The following is a 15,925-nucleotide window of genomic DNA, read 5'->3' as shown; positions in this document are numbered from 1 at the left end:
TGAGTGGGTCCTCACACCACACAGCTTGGCAGTTGCTCAATGAGTATTTTGGACTGACTGAATGAATGAATGAATGGTTGGAGGAACACAGTAGGGAGGGTTGCTGGATGGCATAGCATGAGGCACAGGGATTGGGGCAGGAGCAGAAGGCGAAGACCAGTGTCCCCTCTCTGCTGAGGAGGTTGCCCCCCCATAATCGGGCTGGGCTCCCTCTGGGCTCAGCGGCACATTTGGAATCTGGTGAAGGCTGAGCCAACCAACCCGTTTACCAGCAACTTTGCCAAAGTTCACCTGGCATCCACTAGGAGTCAGGAGTCGCGTTTTCAGAGGCTTCGAGGCCAGAGCTACAGAGAAGTAGGTTTGCAGCAAGAAGTCAGAAATTTTAAGTCTGCAACTCAGTTCATTGAGACAGTGACTTTTTCGTGAAGAAATGGGAAAATGAATGTCTGACAAGTTCTCCTGAGGCTGCTGGCTTGAAAAGGTGGCCAGTGACTAAGAAAGATGACAGCCGGCTCCCAAACAGGCCGGGGATCTTTGCATGGGGAAGGCTCTTGAAGAGAGTTTCTTCTGTCACCGGAAAGGGACCGGGCCGGAGCGGGTCTGCCTCGGGCTAGCCTGGGGCGTGTGGGTTCTTGACCTCATGCAGGAAAGATTTCACAGTACGGTCTCGGTGGTTTTGAGAGCACGCTTATTAAAGCCGGGGACAGGGAGACAGAAGCAGCAGCAACAGGGGAGAGCCTAGGCAGGGCTCCTCAGGTTCTGCAGAAATGTTAGAGGAAAGAAGTGAGCCCCATGGCGCGGCTTGGGCTCACTGAGAAGGAAAAGTCTCAGCGACAGAAGTGAGCCGAGCACAGGCTGCTTTTAGCTCACAGAAAAGTCAGAGGGAAGAGGGCCCTGGAAATGGGTTCACGGGGATGGCCTGGGACGGCCTGCTGCTCCATCTGCTCCCTGGCTGCAGGTGTTGCGGGGACGCTTAGACTTTAGGGGAAAGGGAGCAGGAGTCCCTGCTCGGGAAAAGGAGGGGCACAGGCGTGCCCTGAGGAGAGTGTGCCCCAGCTCCCTTTATCCTGAGGGGTTTTTTGTGATTTCTAAAGGCAGGAATTTTAGGGGAGGTCTTGGGAGGATCTCGATGGAATAGTCATCAGCTTTCTAAGTATGCCTGTCAATATGCGGATTCAGCAAAAAAAGCTTCTCAAGGGGTCAGAGTCATTCTCTGGGCAGCTTCACCATTTAAAGATTGTCCCCCGTGAAGGCCGAACCACGAAGGAGGCCAGCCTGCCCTGGCCCAATCTGGAATGTGCAAACCATTTGCTCCTAGTGCCTTTCATTAGGGGAAGATAAGATCTTGTGATTTATCATCTGGCTGTAAATTGCTTGTCCAGTTTGTTCCTCTATCTGTCTCAGCTTCCCCCTTTTGACTTGCCAAGGAATTTTCCTAGCTTCTTCTTCACCTGCCTCCCTTCCACCTGGGGAATGAGAAGGGGGAGGAATTGGAGAGGCTGCTGCTGGTGGTGGGGCCGGTGGGTTAGCCGGTGACAGGCTCTCCTGGCCTGAATCCTCCTGACCCCTCTCAACCCGCCCAGCCTGCGGCGCTTGCCCCAGGCCTTCTCATGTTCAATTTCCAAGAAGGGACTTGATGGGACTTGATGTTCTCCCGGAAGTGGCCCTGCGCTGGACTCAGGCATGAGATGGGTTGTCCAGATGTCCAGCTGGCCCGGTTAGAAAGGCTTTGAGCAGAGCCCTATAAAAATAGATCTTCTAAAGCATTTCTTTCACTTCCTTTCTATTCTGCAAACCAAACACCCAACGCAGGTGTCGGCGTGTTTTTTTTCCATAGCAGATGCAGGCTTCTTGAACCGTTCTGGACCAGTGAAGCAACTTACCTCGATGTCGTTACCCTCTCGGGAAGGACGAAAGGAGACAAACTCTGAATGCAGACAGTAAAGGTGCCTGACTAGCTGCTTGGCAGGGACCATCAGGCAGGTAAGGTGCGAAGCTGGGGCTCGAATCCAGGCGCCAGCTCCGAATGTCCCTGTGTAGCACCTTGTCTGCAGGAGAGGCGACGGGGTGAGAAGGTCTGTCCGGATGCCACTGCGCTGTGAGCAGGAGACCTGGCTGGCTCTGCGTGTCTGGCTTCAGGCATCAGAGAAAGGAAAATTAGTCAGGGCGGAGGGAGTTGCCAGAGAAATCAGGGAGGACAGGAGTTAATGACCGAAGTGAGAAAAACCACATAAAGGAACCTTAGAATTTGACCCACCTTTTTGGTTTCAGGGAGAAAACACTTCTGCGTTTGTAAACTAAAGCATATTTATTCCCCAGCGCTGGTCCCTGGCCCTTGGCTTTTGGCTTGTAAACAAAAGCGGGCTGTTTGGTCCTGGGGCAGGGATGTTTGCTCACAGATCATAATGTGCGCTCAGAGCCGTGGCTTAGGGAGAAAGGGGGTGCGTGGGGGCTGCCGAGCAGCTCTGCTCAAGCTCACGGGACGCCTGCCTTCCGAGTGCTGGGAGGCGGCGCTGGCTGGGACAGCCTCTCCTCTCCTCCTTCTGCGCATGGAGTTGGACAGTGTTGGCCGATGATTGTAAACCAGCACCTTAGAGACACCACTGAGCTTCGAGGTCACCTTTCCTCCCTGGTCCTCTCATACAGAGTCCTCTGGACACGTGTCCTTTGCGCCCCCCGTAGCCCAGCCCCCGGTGCCTATATAGCTGCAATCTTGGGACAGCACTTTCTTCTCTTGTATGCAGTTGCTTTACTGACACCTCCACACCCTGGTTCTGGGTCTGCCCAGCAGGGACAGTCATTTCATTCATTCCGCAGATATTTTAGCGATGCTTCCTTTGTGCGGGCACTGTGCCCAGCTCTGGAGATGAGGAGCTCACCCCGAGGGGAGGAGATAGGTAACTGAGAGGCCATTTGTTTCAGTGAGTTACCACCATCCACTTAGTGGTCCAGGCCGGAACCTGGGTGTGGTCCCTGAGTCCTCTACCTGCAAGTCTTGTTGGATCCCCCTCCAAAATATGCCTTTGCTTTGCAACTCCCGTGTCGTAGCTGTGATATGCTATGCTCTCTTTGTATGCGTGTCATTTCACACATGTCAGTTTCTGTGGAATGAATCCCTGCAAGTGGATTGTTAGGTCTCCTGGTTTCAGCACTTGTCACTTTGACAGGTCTTACCAGGTAGCTCCCTGGAGAAGCGGAGCTAGTTTATGCTCCCTCCGCAGCGCCTGCCGGGGCCTGTCTGGCAGCCTGGCCCTGACAGTGTGCTCATACGTTGCTCCTTGCCAATCTGATAAGTGAATCATGGTACTCGTTGCTCATTGTACTTGTAATTTTCATTACTATTATGAATAAGGTTTAGCTATTTAAGTCTAAAATAAAGGGAACAAAAAACCCCTAAAACCCAAACAACTCTGAGAGCCCTTCCCTGTCTAGCCTATTTAGAAGTGGCGATGCAGGGTGTGGCCAGGCAGGAGGTGGGAGGCGTGGACCCCTGGGTCCCTGTTCACTCGTGGAGCGCGGCCCCGCCCCGGGTCCGCCTCCTGCAGTCTGGGCGGAGCAGGCGGGCCAGTGGGAGGCGCAGCGCTGCCCGATTTATTCCTGTCCAGGAGCAGGAGTGAGAGCCCGCGGTCTGCACGGCCGGATCCCAGCCCTGTGCCTTGTCCTGCAGCCTGACCCCCAGCATGCCGGGCCCCCGCCTGCTGGCGGCGCTCTGCGGCGCGCTGCTCTGCGCCTCTGGCCTCTTCGCTGCCTCCGGTGAGTGATCGCGCCGCCCTCCACGCTCTCGCCCCTCCTCTCCGCTGGGAAGTTCGGTGCAGCGCCCTCCCTCCACCTCCCCTGTTGACAAACTCGGGCGGAGAGCCACAGCCCGGCCGGCAGGACAGAGGGCGACTTCCCGGTCTGTGCCCTGGGCCGCGGCCGGGATGCGCTCGGTCTCTCCCGTGGTCTCTGCCTCTGGGAGGTTTGGCCAGCGAGGGAGGCTAGAGCGTCGGGTGGTGGCCTGGGACAGTGGGTGACAGCCCAGGCATCCCCAAGGAGGTGGCTGACACATAACAAAGGAATCCGCTGTGTAGGGCCTCTCTTTTGCCATCTGTAAAATGAGGCCACTGAGCTGCGTGCGACTGGCGTGCGCCTTCCCACTGTAAGTTCCTAGGACTCTTGTATTGATAGCTCTTCAGCCAACTTTCTCCAGCAAGTCCCTCCCCAGCCCTGGTCGCCGGTCCGATTTCCGCCTGCGCTCCTGTCCAGTGGCCAAGGCGAGGGAGGGCTGGGGAGTGGGTGGGATGGGAGGGCTTTAGGTGGGGCCCCGGCGGGGTTGCTGAGCCTGGGGAAGGGCTTGGGAAAGGGCTGCCTCCCGCTGCTCCCAGCGTCGGCTTCTGGCTCCTTCCGGGGCCTCGGCCTGCTGCTGTATCTTCCCTGGGCCGCCTCCCCAGCCCAGGCGGCCTCCCACCACCGGCTGGGCCTCCAGCAGGCGGGGTCCAGGGGATGCCCCAGCCCCTTCACCGTGGGGCCATGCAGTCCCCCTCCAGGGCTCGGGAAGGGGGTGGATGTGTGGTCAGGACTCTTCAGGCACCCCCTCCATCCTTTTCTCAGAGAAGCAGGATTGACTGAAGCGAGGGAGGGGGTGGAGCCCAGCTGAGGCCTGACTGCCATCCAGACAGTCTGACCCCCGCCTGGAGCGGAAGCCTCGAAGGGCACTCCGCGCTCCCACGCACTTAGGAGCCGGTGGCTCTCCCAGAAACCCTGAGAGACTGCTGGGTCTTGTCCCTTTCCATTCCTCTCAGTCCTTACAGCCTAAACCCTGACAGGATGTCCCTGGGGAAATCTATGAAAGAGTAGGACCCCGAAATCCCAAATATGGTTTAGTAAGGGGGTGATCAGGCTTTCCCTGCAAAAGGGAAGCACCCAGGCTGCTGTGCACAGGTGAGTTCAGTCTAAGGCCCGCCGGGTAGGGGACACCTTTCCCTTTCCCCTTTCCTGGACCGCTGGCTTTGCCCCTGAGCAGTTTGGGACAGGGCACTTCTGGGAGGGGGAGGAGCCCAGGACTCTGGTCATTCCCAAAACTCTGTCTGTGGCCCGAGCCACCGTCAGCCAGGTCAGGGGAGGGGATTAATCTGCTATTTAAAGCCAGTGACTAATAGCTCTTTGGGAGCTGCCTAAGCTCCCGAGGCCCGTGCTGAGGTGGAGTTCTGAGGGCTCCACTGCTCAGTAACAGCATCACTTCCCTGGAGCCCAGACCCAATTTTCTGGGGCTCGGGGTTTCAGGAGGACCCTCCGCCTGGCATGGCCATACTTTGTGGGGAGGAAAGAAGATTTCTCGTGTCTTACCCCTAACAGACGTGGGGTCTGGGGCAGCCCTTGGGGATGCTAAGGTCAGACGACCCTCTTGTACCCGGCTCACCCAGTGCGCCAGCCAAGGGGCTCTGCACAAGAGTGCATGGCGGGCCCCCAGGCAGGCCCCAGCCAGAGGCTGTGATGTCCCCCAGCCCTCCTTCCACCTCCGCGGGCCTCGTCGCTGTTTCTCAGACCCGCCTGTCCTCACTCTTTCACCCCGCTCTGGCCGCCTCCTGGCTTCTCTCTCACCAGGGGGCCTGGGCGGCCTTCCTGTTGCTGTCCGGGCCTCCTACCTCCCCAGTCCTGTCACATTTCCACCCAGCAGCCAGAGGGGTCTTTGTGCCACCACAAAACGCCTCCCCACCCGAGGCGAGCGTGTCCCATCTCCACAGATGACAGTTTGCCTCTCAGAGTTGGGACCAGGTTCCGCATCCCTGCCTCAGGCATGAGAATGGTTTGTTTTTTCCCGGTGGATTGTGGTAGGGAAGATGAGAAAAGGTTGTGACCCCCTGGTCAGTGGGTTGAGAAGGCTAAACTTGTCACTCTTACGGTCCCCAGTCTGGCCCCAGCCTACCTGTTCAGCTGCGCCTTGCTGTTCTCCCAACATACCACGCGCTCTGTGCTTCTGCTTTTCTTTAGAATGCTCTTTCCTCGTTCCCCGGCTCGACACACTCCTGCTGTTCTTTTAGACCAGCTTGCAAGTCCCCTCCTCGGCAAAACCGCAGTTTCCTCGGCCGAAACCACACCTCCAGTGGCTTCTGTCCGAGCTCGTGGTGCCCGTCACCCCCGTTAACTTGTCTGCCTCTTTCCTGTGGCTTCTTGAGGCCCAGACTACGCCTGATTTCTCTGTCTTGGCGGTCCCAGCTCATATGTCCATGGGAGTTGGCCCCCCAAGGTATTGATTGCATGGACGAATTGTTCCTGAGTCAGGGCTGCCACCGCAGGTGACTTCTGTGACTCCAGTGAGTGCCTGAATGGTGGGACCTGCTTGTTGGGTGTGGACGACCGCGCCTTCTACTGCCTCTGCCCCGAAGGCTTCACGGGCGTCATCTGCAACGAGACTGAGACAGGTACCTGCCCTGGGCTGCGCCGCCACCACCCTACCTCTAGCTCCCAGTTGCAGCCCAGGCTGCTGGGTGGAGCTGGTGTGTCCTGAAGGGGGCAGGGTCCTCAGCACCGGGCCCTTGTCAGCCAGCATTGCCCTGGAAACTCCTGAGCCACTTGACAAGCTGGGCGCTTCCTTTGTTTGAGTTGATCCACCTACACATGACAGACCCTGGCGCCAGGCTGGCCCAGGCTCCACCAGGGAGAGTGGGGAGGGAGGCGGGCGGAGGGTCCTCCTGGGCCAGGCCCAGCTGCTGCTGTCTTATCTGTCCCCAGCTCCTTCCTGATCACCTGCACATCTCACCTGCCTCCTCCTCCCCAGGTCCCTGTTTCCCGAACCCCTGCCACAATGATGCCCTGTGCCAGGTGACCGATGAATCACAGCGCGGGGATGTCTTCACCGAGTACATCTGCAAGTGCCCTCAAGGCTACACAGGCATCCACTGTGAGACCGGTGAGCACCTGGGACAGCAGGCGAGTGTGGGGTCCCTGCAGGTCATGGGAGTGCCGTTTTCTGGGTCCCTGGGAACCAGACAACTAGCATGAGGGTCTTGGGATTTTTCTACCAAGAGGGGAAAACAAACATGTTTTTAATTTTGAGGGGCCCAGGATCTGACGGCTCCTGGCCCACGTTTGACCTGCGGCCCCATGGCAGGGGTCGGCGAGCAGGGGGAGGCCTGGGCTGGCGGGGCCGTCCCCTCCCAGTCAGCAGTCAGAGGCCGGGCACGTACAGAGGGGCTGACCTGCCTGGTGATCCCCCCGGCCAGGGCCTCAGAGCGGCCCAGGGAGGGTGCCCAGCTGACGCCGCCCTCAGTAGTGGCCCTCACCGTCCTCCCTCCTTGTCCAGCTGGAGTCCCTTCCACCAAACCAGGACTCTTCTGAAAAGTCCAGGGCTGGGTGCAGGCTGGGGCAGGGCTGGGCACGCTGCCAGCTGATGGGCCTGTCATTGAGCACCTCGGGGACGCCTGGCCCAGCTGGGCGGCAGCTGGGGCCCCGGGGGGAGAGCAGGTAAAGTGATGTCCTTCACCCCATGGGCATGTGCCGTGGGCCCTGGGCCGAGGCCAATGTGTCAGACATCCTGGGTGGAGGACTGTATGGGAGGGGTATGGGGGGGCTCGCCAAAGCAGACAGCCAGGCGGGCCCACTAATCGCTGTGTTGGGAGCTGAGGTAACCATGGGTGTGCCCGAGTTGGAAGCACCCACCTAGCCTCCACGTAGGTGACGCCTGGGAAAGGGGCAGGGGGCGACCCTGGAGGCAGCGCAGCCCCTTCATGCTATGTGCCGCGTGTCCTGGGAGCCATCAGGGACCCCCCCAGCCTAGAGAACGCGTGTGTGGGCCCCTCAGGGTGCAGGCACATGGGGTGTGAGGACAGGCCTGGGTTCAGATCTCTGCTGAGCCACTGGCTGGCTCCGACCTTGGGGGCGCGGCCTCACTCCGCACCTCCCTTTCCCTGCGTGAGCCTGGGGAGAGGCAGCAGGCGGCCTGACCCTGGCTTCCCTGCCTGGGGGCCAGGAGAATGGTTCACCCCCACCGCCGACCACACTGCAGGGGTGACGGTGAGGGGATGGGGCCTTGGTCAGGGGCAGCTTCGCAGTTGGCTGGGTCGGGACCAGCAGGTGGAAAGGGCAGAGGGTCCAAGAGTAAACAGAATGGACTTCACGCCCCATCCAGAAGACTCCTGCCATATGTGATTCTAGAAACCCTACACAGATTTGCTTCCTGATTTACTTATGGACTTACCGAGGCGCCCCTTCTCCCATGACCACCCAGGGAAGCCAGGGCCGGGCTGGGTGCAGTCGCCCTCCTGGCAGGAGGCCCCAGCGGCCAGTCACAGCTGCGTCATGAGTTTGGGGCTGGGTCCTGCCCACTGCTTTCTTCTTCACACCTTCTCCTGGGATCTCTCCTGGGGCCTGCTTGTCCCTTTGTGGTCCCTGCTCTGGGTCCTCTCGGCAGAGGCCACTCTGTCTTCCACTCTTGTCCTCCGGGTGCCACCTGCTTGGGTGGCCGCCTGACTGCCGCCTCCCTCCCTGCAGTCTGCGCCACGCCGCTGGGCATGGAGACCGGTGCCATCGCCAACTGGCAGATCTCCGCCTCGTCCATGCACTTCGGCTTCATGGCTGTGCAGCGCTGGGCCCCAGAGCTGGCCCGCCTGCACCGCTCGGGCATTGTCAACGCCTGGACAGCCAGCAACTACGATAAGAGACCCTGGATCCAGGTGTGGACGGGACAGTGCTGGAGTGGGTGGCGTGGCGGGTGGGGAGCAGGTGCGATGAGTGTGCCTGCATTCGGGGGCCACCATGGGAGGGTTCATAATGGGGGCCCCAATAGCAAGGCAGCAGATTCCCTCAGATGAAGTGTCCATGAGTGGAGGGCCCCTTGGGGGTCCCGGGGTGGGCCCGGGCAGTGGAGGGGCAGCTTGCACGGGGCGAGGCCTCCCGGGGAGCCTCGTCCATCCTGGTGCACTCTCCCGGCCCTGGGTCCGCAGCCCAGTGGGGCGGGATGAGAAAGCTCTTGTCACTCGTCTGCTTTATTCCTTGTGGGTGGGGGATTGGGGCGCGAGGAACAAGGGGATTTAAGTGCACTGTCTGCCCGTCCTGGGTCCAGGTGAACCTGACACGGAAGATGCGGGTGACGGGCGTGGAGACGCAGGGCGCCAGCCGCGCGGGCAGTGCTGAGTACGTGAAGACTTTCAAAGTGGCCTACAGCCTCAACGGGAGAAAGTTCCAGTTCCTGCAGACAGAAGCGGGCCTGGGAGACAAGGTGAGGCCGTATGGGCCCTGAGGAGGGGCTGTAGGCCGCACTCTGGGGCCCTGGCGCTGGTGATTGGCCAGGAGCTGGGTCTTCAGGAGCAGCTTGGTCCCCAGAAACTGGGAGACCCAGATTGTTCCGTGTTTTGTGGTTACAAGTAATAACCTCACTTTACGCATGCAGATCACGAGACTCAGAAAGGCTCAGCGGCCTGTTGAGGGGCTGGAGCGGGTGGCGGGACTGAGGGTGGTCTCAGCCGTCGGGGCTCCCGTGCACAGCGGCGTGGGTTGTGTGCAACCTGCCAGGCGTCACCAGCAACGAGCACCGTTCACAGCGTAGACATCATCGGTTGTGGGGAAACTGTTATAATGTATCTGGAGAAAGGAGTGCCTTTCCTAATTTTCACGAAGGCACCCTATGGACTTATAGGTGGCCCTGTGTGAAGGGCAGGGGTTTACGTCCAGGCACTGTGGTGACCAAGGAAGGTGTGACAAGGGGAATCGGGTTGTTGAGGCTGGTGCGGTGGCCGGGGGGAAGGGCTGAGCCCCTGCTGCCCTGCCCAGTGCCCCGCCCCGCCCCTCAGGCCGGAGGAGGAAAGTGCGGCCCACACTGACCATTTCCTCAATCGGCCTCTTCTCCTAGATATTCGTGGGTAATGTGGACAACAATGGCGTGAAGACCAACATGTTTGACTTCCCTCTAGAGGTGCAGTATGTGAGGCTGGTGCCTGTCACCTGCCACCGGGGCTGCACCCTGCGCTTTGAGCTCCTTGGCTGTGAGCTGAATGGTGAGTGCTGGGGGCTGTGTCCATCCGCGGGCATGGCTTCTCTTCTCAGCCGGGCCCAGGGACCTGGGCTCACTGCAGAGGCGCATGAGAGGGGCCCCCGGCCGTCAACGGTCCTGCCCAGGCGGCCTCTCTCTGCCAGCCCAAGGCATTCCGGTGGGTAGAGAGCAAAGGAGACACCACTTCTGTTTTCAGAGTATTTTTACTTCTTCTCATTGGCTCCTTGAGCTTCTAGACGACATAGCATTCATTCTGTTTGGCAGATGTCAGCTCTGCGAGAGCAGGGAGTTAGTTGGTATGCTTTTTATTCCTGGTGCCTGGAAAGCGCTTGGTGAATGAGTGAGGAAAGTGAGGCCTGGACACATTGTTTATCAAGGGTGCGGGGCTTGTAGGCATTAAAACTTGGTGGAGCCCCCAGGGCTTCGGACACCCACCCTTCTGGTACTTTGCCCCTCACCGCCCACCCCCAGCCTCCTGTTGTGCATTCAAGAGGAACGTGGAGCTTCTGGGGTCATAGGGCTGGAGCTGGACATGGTACTTCCTGCTGCCATGTCCAGAGACAGCCCCAGAGAGAGGAATTGGGGGCCAGAAGGGGACAGGTTTCCTCTGAGCCAGGAAAAACTCACCACAGGGGGAGGTTGGGGTGCCAGGCCTGGACTGACCAGCATTGTCTTGCCCGGCTCCACTTTCTCAGATCTAGGGAGCAGTTCCCTCTTTTTGCAGCCACAGTGCCACCTGCTGGCCATTGGCGGAACTGGAGGGCAGATTGCAGAGCTGGGGATCGCTCTGTGCCTTCTCATCTTACCAGGACCCACCCTTCGTGCCCCCTTTCCCCTCTGGGGCCCTTCTTCCTGTTCTCCCATTTCTGATCCCACTCAGTAGTTCTCAGAGTTGGGGTCTGTGTGCCTGGCTGGGCTTAGTCTTTTATTTTTTACAGTATGTGCTCCAAGGGCCAGTGCCTTTTGAGCCTAATCATTTAAATGGGGAGTTAAGGAATTGCCTTCTGGTTGAAAAGATGAAGGGATTAAAGGAAAAAAAAAAGAAGAAAAGCAAGCCGTAGGCACCGACAGCAGTATGGTGATGGGCAGAGTAAAAGGGGGTGGGGGGAGTCCTCACTTCTGACTTCCGCCTGCTAAGAGTCCCTCCTGTTCACCGATGGGCCACCATGAGGCAGACCTTTGCGGCTCTGGGTGGGTGTGTGGACAGTGGAGATGCTGTCACAGTGCAGCGTGGTGATCAGGTTTGTGCATGTGATTTGATACAGCGTTTGTCTCTCAGCCTCAGTTTTCTCATCTGTAAAATGGGGTAGCTAATCTCTTCGTTCAGGTTTCTGTATGGTAGATAAATGACTGAGGTAAGAGCACTGAATCAGCCAGAGGGCTGTTCTTCACGTCCTGGGTGATAATCCCAGGATTTAGCAGGACTGCAGGAATGGTAGAGAAAATGCCATCAGTCTAGAGGAGGGGCAAATCCTGCCCAAGGGAGGCAGTCAGGGTGGGCTTCTTGGAGGAGGTGTCTCACAAGTTGGGCCTTGAAGGTGGGTGGGAAGTGGTGGATCAGGGCCTGCCCTCTTGCTTAGGAGGCAATCAGGCGGGGAGGGGGCGCTGAGAGCTGCTGGCTGAGGGGAGCAGGGACTGGGCAGGCAGTGAGGAAGCAGGATGGTTTGGCTCTAAAAGGCAGAAGGAGCTTCTGGCTGTTGTCCAAGCGGATGCCAGGGTTGGGCAGAGCCACAGCTCTTTCTGCTGCTTTACCTTTTGCTCATGCCCCTGGGAGGCTGTGGATCTCAAATCTGAGCGACAGCCCCCCTTATCGGCAGGATGCTCCGAACCCCTGGGCCTGAAGGACAACACCATCCCCGACAAGCAGATCACGGCCTCCAGCACCTACAGGACTTGGGGCCTGGGTTCCTTCAGCTGGCATCCCTACTATGCGCGGCTGGACAAGCAGGGCAAGTTCAACGCCTGGACCGCTGAGAGAAACTCCGCCTCCGAGTGGCTGCAGGTGGGCCGGGCTGGACCCTTTGGGTGGGATGGGGCGGGGCTGCCCTGTCTCTGACCTCCTCATAGCTGCTCCCCAAGAGGGAGTTTCTGAAAAGCCTTGCTTTTTGCTTTCTTCCTGCCAAGTGCCCCACCTCCTTCCTGATTCCATAATTACAAGGGAGGGCGGGGGCTGAGTGCTGCTTTGACCGGGGCCACAGCCTAGGTGGAAAAAGGGCATGACAGAGAGAGAGAGAGAGAGAGAGAGAGAGAGAGAGTGAGTAGGGGGAGAGCACCCCCACTGGCTGGCACAGGGGACAAGCCTGAGCCCATGGACTGCAGGGCTGGGTGGAGGAGGGACACCAGCGACTTGCGCACTGGGATTCCTCTGCCGGAGCCCAGAGCACATGTCCTCTGACTCAGTGTCTGAGAACACACCAGGGGACAGCCCTGGGGTTTCACTGAAATTGGGAAACACAAGTGCATCTGCGCATGTGTTACACACGAGGAAACAGTTCTATCAGGGTGAGGATTTGCCTGGGGCTCACCTGCTTGCCGTCTTGGGGCTGCCTGTGTAGAGGCAGGTGGCTGCTGCCCAGTGTGGTCAGGGACTAGGGGCAGAAGGTCTGTCTCTGGGCCCCAGGGAGCACATGAGCCTGTAGAGCTGGGTTCCGTGCGGAGCTGCCCACCTTTGAGTCCTCGGGACCCAGGTCCAGCTGCGGACGGCCCTGCAGTGGGCCTCGGGGGCAGGTCCCGCCCCGGGGTTGGCCCGGGCCCAGGCTCTGTTGTCAGAGCTCCGCTGCAGTGAGTTGCCTCACCGTGTTGGGTCTGACAGAGTCAGTGGTATGTATAGATGAGGAAGCTGAGCTTCTGCAAGTGACGTAGCGGTCTGCAAACTGAAATTCATGTCTCAGGGTGTCTGCTTTTTTCCACTTTCCTGGGAAGGGTCCAAGCAAAGAAAATGCAGCTGATTTTTTCTTTTTCCCCCTTGTAGATCGACTTGGGCTCCCAGAAACAAGTGACCGGCATCATCACGCAGGGGGCCCGCGACTTCGGCCACATCCAGTACGTGGCAGCCTACAAGGTGGCCCACAGTGACGATGGCGTGAGCTGGACCGAGTACAGGGACGAGGGGGCCGAAGACAGCAAGGTGAGTGTCTGTCAGCTACCCGCCCCGCATCCACGCCAGGGGCGCCCTGCAAGTCGGGCCTGGGGCTCTGAGCGGAGGGGGCTGGCTTGGGGCCCCCTGACACCCTCTCTGCCCCCAGATCTTCCCAGGAAACTTCGACAATAATTCCCACAAGAAGAACGTGTTTGAGACGCCCTTCCTGGCTCGCTTTGTGCGCATCCTGCCCGTAGCCTGGCACAACCGGATCACCCTGCGTGTAGAGTTGCTGGGCTGTTAGTAGGTCTGGCTGAAGTGGCTGGGGCGCCTGCCCCTTCCCCGTCCCCTGACCTTCTGTGGGCCTGCTGCCTCTGCCACCCACCCCCCTCCTGATTGTAGCGCCGTGGTGGGGGGTTCAGTCACCTCTCCCTCCCCTGTCCTCCTCATGCCCCACTTCCCACCTGCCCCTGTCACCGGCCCTCACACCATCCCATTTTCTTGGCGCTGTGGGGGCACAGTAGGTCTGGGGCGGACAGAGAACGAGGCTGGGGGGTGGGCTGCCTGCACCGCTCCAGATCCCTGCCCCCCCCATCCTAGGCTCCCAGCCCTGCAGGAAGGCCTTGAGGCACCAGGCTGGAGATAACCGCCCCCTGCCCCCCAGCCGTGAGGCATGATGCTGCCACTCTCCATGCCGCCACCTGGCCCTCCCCCCTCATGTCCCTGGAGACCCCTCTGACCCTTGTGCTGCAGCCCAGAAAGACAGAACGGGGTGGGGCGGGTCTGTGGCGAGATGTGGGTGGGCACAGGGGTCTTGAGTGCACTGGCAGCTTCCAAAATATATTTATATCACTCCCCAGAGGGTTTGCTGTATGGTTCATCGTCACTGCACTGAAGTGCACCTTGTTTTGTGCTGGTCCCCCACCCTCCACCGGCAGTCTTCCCAGAGCCCCCGTGTTCTCAGTAGCTGCTGGACAACAGACAGCTTAACAGCTGGAGGAAGGAGGAGGCTCCTGGGGGGGCCCACAGGGGCTGGCGCTCTGCCTAGTGCGGGGCCTCCTGGCCAAGCGCACTGGTTCCTGGGAGAGACACTCCAGGGGTCCCCTCCAGCCCTCCCCCAGGCAGGGGCCACCAGGACGTGGCTACTGGGGACCGTGCAGGCCAGTGCCCTGGTGATCTGGGAAAGGAGCTCTCTGGAGGAGAGACTGACGAGCTGGAAAAGGGGTGAATGAGAGCCCCCAGCATTGGAGGCCTTGGGACAGACCGATTTTTGGGAGCCGACTTCGGGAGCCGTGCCGTGACACACCGGCGCCTCGGCGGCAGATCTGGCCACAGCTGCCGAAGGGCGGGTGTGGTGCTGCTGGAGCCCCACCAGGGCAATTTGTCTGCAGGCGGTTCCTTCCTGAGAACTGACCTTGCCAGGGCTCCTTGGCGGAGCGGGATGGAAGAAGGGGCCCAGGCGAGGCCCCCAGATGCCCTCGGGTCCCTGGGCCCTTCCTTCCTGTTTCAGAGCTCTGCATGGAGCTGCACGGGTAGGGTTTGGAGTCCATCTTTCTGGATGGCCGCTGGCCAGAGGACTCCCTCCAGGGAGCATCCCCTGCCCCCAGCCCTGCCTTGCCACCCCTGGGGACCAGCAGACAGTGGCAGAAGCATCTCTGCTCTGGGATGTTTCTAGCTCCATCCTGGATAGAACCCGGGAGTCTCACCTGTGAAGGGGAAATGGCTTCACTCCTGTCTGTCAACGTGCCCCTGTCCATGGCCTTGGAGACCTTCTGCAGGCCGTCTCACTGGGTGGCCGGCCACATGGGCTGGTGGGCTGTACTCAGAGAGACCCGTGGTGACTCTGGAGTAGCCTAAGCCACCTTTCAGGCCCTCCTCCTGCTCATGATTGCTGCCTTGGACAGAGGTCAGAGGTCCTGGGCCTGGCTCCCCTCGTTGCTGAGCCCTCCTGCCCTCCGCTCCTCTCCCTGGGCAGCCTCCTCTGCTAACAGATACCTCCATGTTTCCTTTTAATTCCTGCCTGTGGTTGCCAGAGCCAGCTCTGAGGTCCCACCTGCTGGCCAGCCCTACCGCCCGCACCTGGGGCTGTCCGCACTGGCCTGTCGGCCTGCCTCTCCCGGGAGCCTAGTCTCCTTTCTGGTCCCGGTTTAAATGCAGTGGAGTGATCGAGGGCCCGGGCCTCCAGGTGGCCAGCCTGGCTCCGGGTGGCCTTTGGCAATTTAAGTCCCTCGGCCTCAGAAATAATAGTGCCCACTCCATGGCCCTGTGATGGAGGGAAGGAACCTAGGCAAAGCCGAACCCATGAGAGGCCTCGGACACTTGGGTCATCGATGTCAGAGGAGCTTGCAAGAGTGCTCTCAGTGGTACTTGTGTTCTGTTCATCTCCCTTCCTATCCGCCTGGGGTCAGACATCTCTCCGTGGCTCCCTACCGCTGGTCAAGCCTGGCGGGTGCAGGCTGGCCATTAGTTGCTGCAGCCCTGCTCTGATGGGCTCCCTGCCCCGCCACTCCTGTTTAACATACACAGGGAAGCAGGCGTGGGCTCGGGAGCTGTCCTGGCATCTTTAGGACGCCCTGGGTTCAGTGACCCCATGGCCGTCTAGGCCTTTCTGCTGAGGGAACTGTCCAGCCCAGGACCCCTGTTGATCTGGACAGGAAAGAAAACGCCTTGTTGAAACAGGCATCCTGGGAGGTGGCTGCCCCAGTGGCTGTGCCTCCCCTGACACCAGAGCCACTCAGTCAAGCTCCACCTGTGTACCAGGGGGAGCATCTATGTGTCTGACACTGAAGAGTCCGGGTGGCACTTTGATGATGGCCAATCTCGAGGGTGGAAAGGCAGGCATACAGAACCCTTGCTCCCTTTCACCTGCAGGGGCTGGG

At 59.7% G+C, this 15,925-nt stretch overlaps 1 protein-coding gene across 1 annotated transcript; it reads left to right on the top strand.

The window, feature by feature from the left end:
- The first annotated feature begins 1,802 nt into the window (after nt 1-1,802).
- On the top strand, nt 1,803-13,900 carry MFGE8 (milk fat globule EGF and factor V/VIII domain containing). The gene is made up of 10 exons (XM_054577581.1): nt 1,803-1,983; nt 3,606-3,753; nt 6,276-6,401; nt 6,758-6,889; nt 8,470-8,651; nt 9,041-9,196; nt 9,827-9,971; nt 11,785-11,969; nt 12,939-13,094; nt 13,213-13,900. The coding sequence occupies exons 2-10, from the start codon at nt 3,681-3,683 to the stop codon at nt 13,348-13,350; spliced, it is 1,293 nt and encodes a 430-aa protein (XP_054433556.1). The 5' UTR covers nt 1,803-1,983; nt 3,606-3,680; the 3' UTR covers nt 13,351-13,900.
- Nucleotides 13,901-15,925: the final 2,025 nt, after the last annotated feature.

The sequence above is a fragment of the Pteronotus mesoamericanus genome, unplaced genomic scaffold (genome assembly GCF_021234165.1).
Source record: "Pteronotus mesoamericanus isolate MK-2021 breed Mesoamerican mustached bat unplaced genomic scaffold, CSHL_Meso_final contig_438, whole genome shotgun sequence".
Lineage (NCBI taxonomy): Eukaryota > Metazoa > Chordata > Mammalia > Chiroptera > Mormoopidae > Pteronotus > Pteronotus mesoamericanus.
The sequence above is the reverse complement of the archived record's forward strand: the minus strand, read 5'-3'. Positions and strand labels throughout refer to the sequence as shown.

Bases quoted from the DNA above. Each gene is read 5' to 3' on its own strand.
- MFGE8 (XM_054577581.1), top strand. From the start codon at position 3,681: ATGCCGGGCCCCCGCCTGCTGGCGGCGCTCTGCGGCGCGCTGCTCTGC. The intron at 9,197-9,826 runs GTGAGGCCGTAT...CTCTTCTCCTAG, and splicing joins AAGCGGGCCTGGGAGACAAG to ATATTCGTGGGTAATGTGGA. The intron at 9,972-11,784 runs GTGAGTGCTGGG...CCTTATCGGCAG, and splicing joins CCTTGGCTGTGAGCTGAATG to GATGCTCCGAACCCCTGGGC.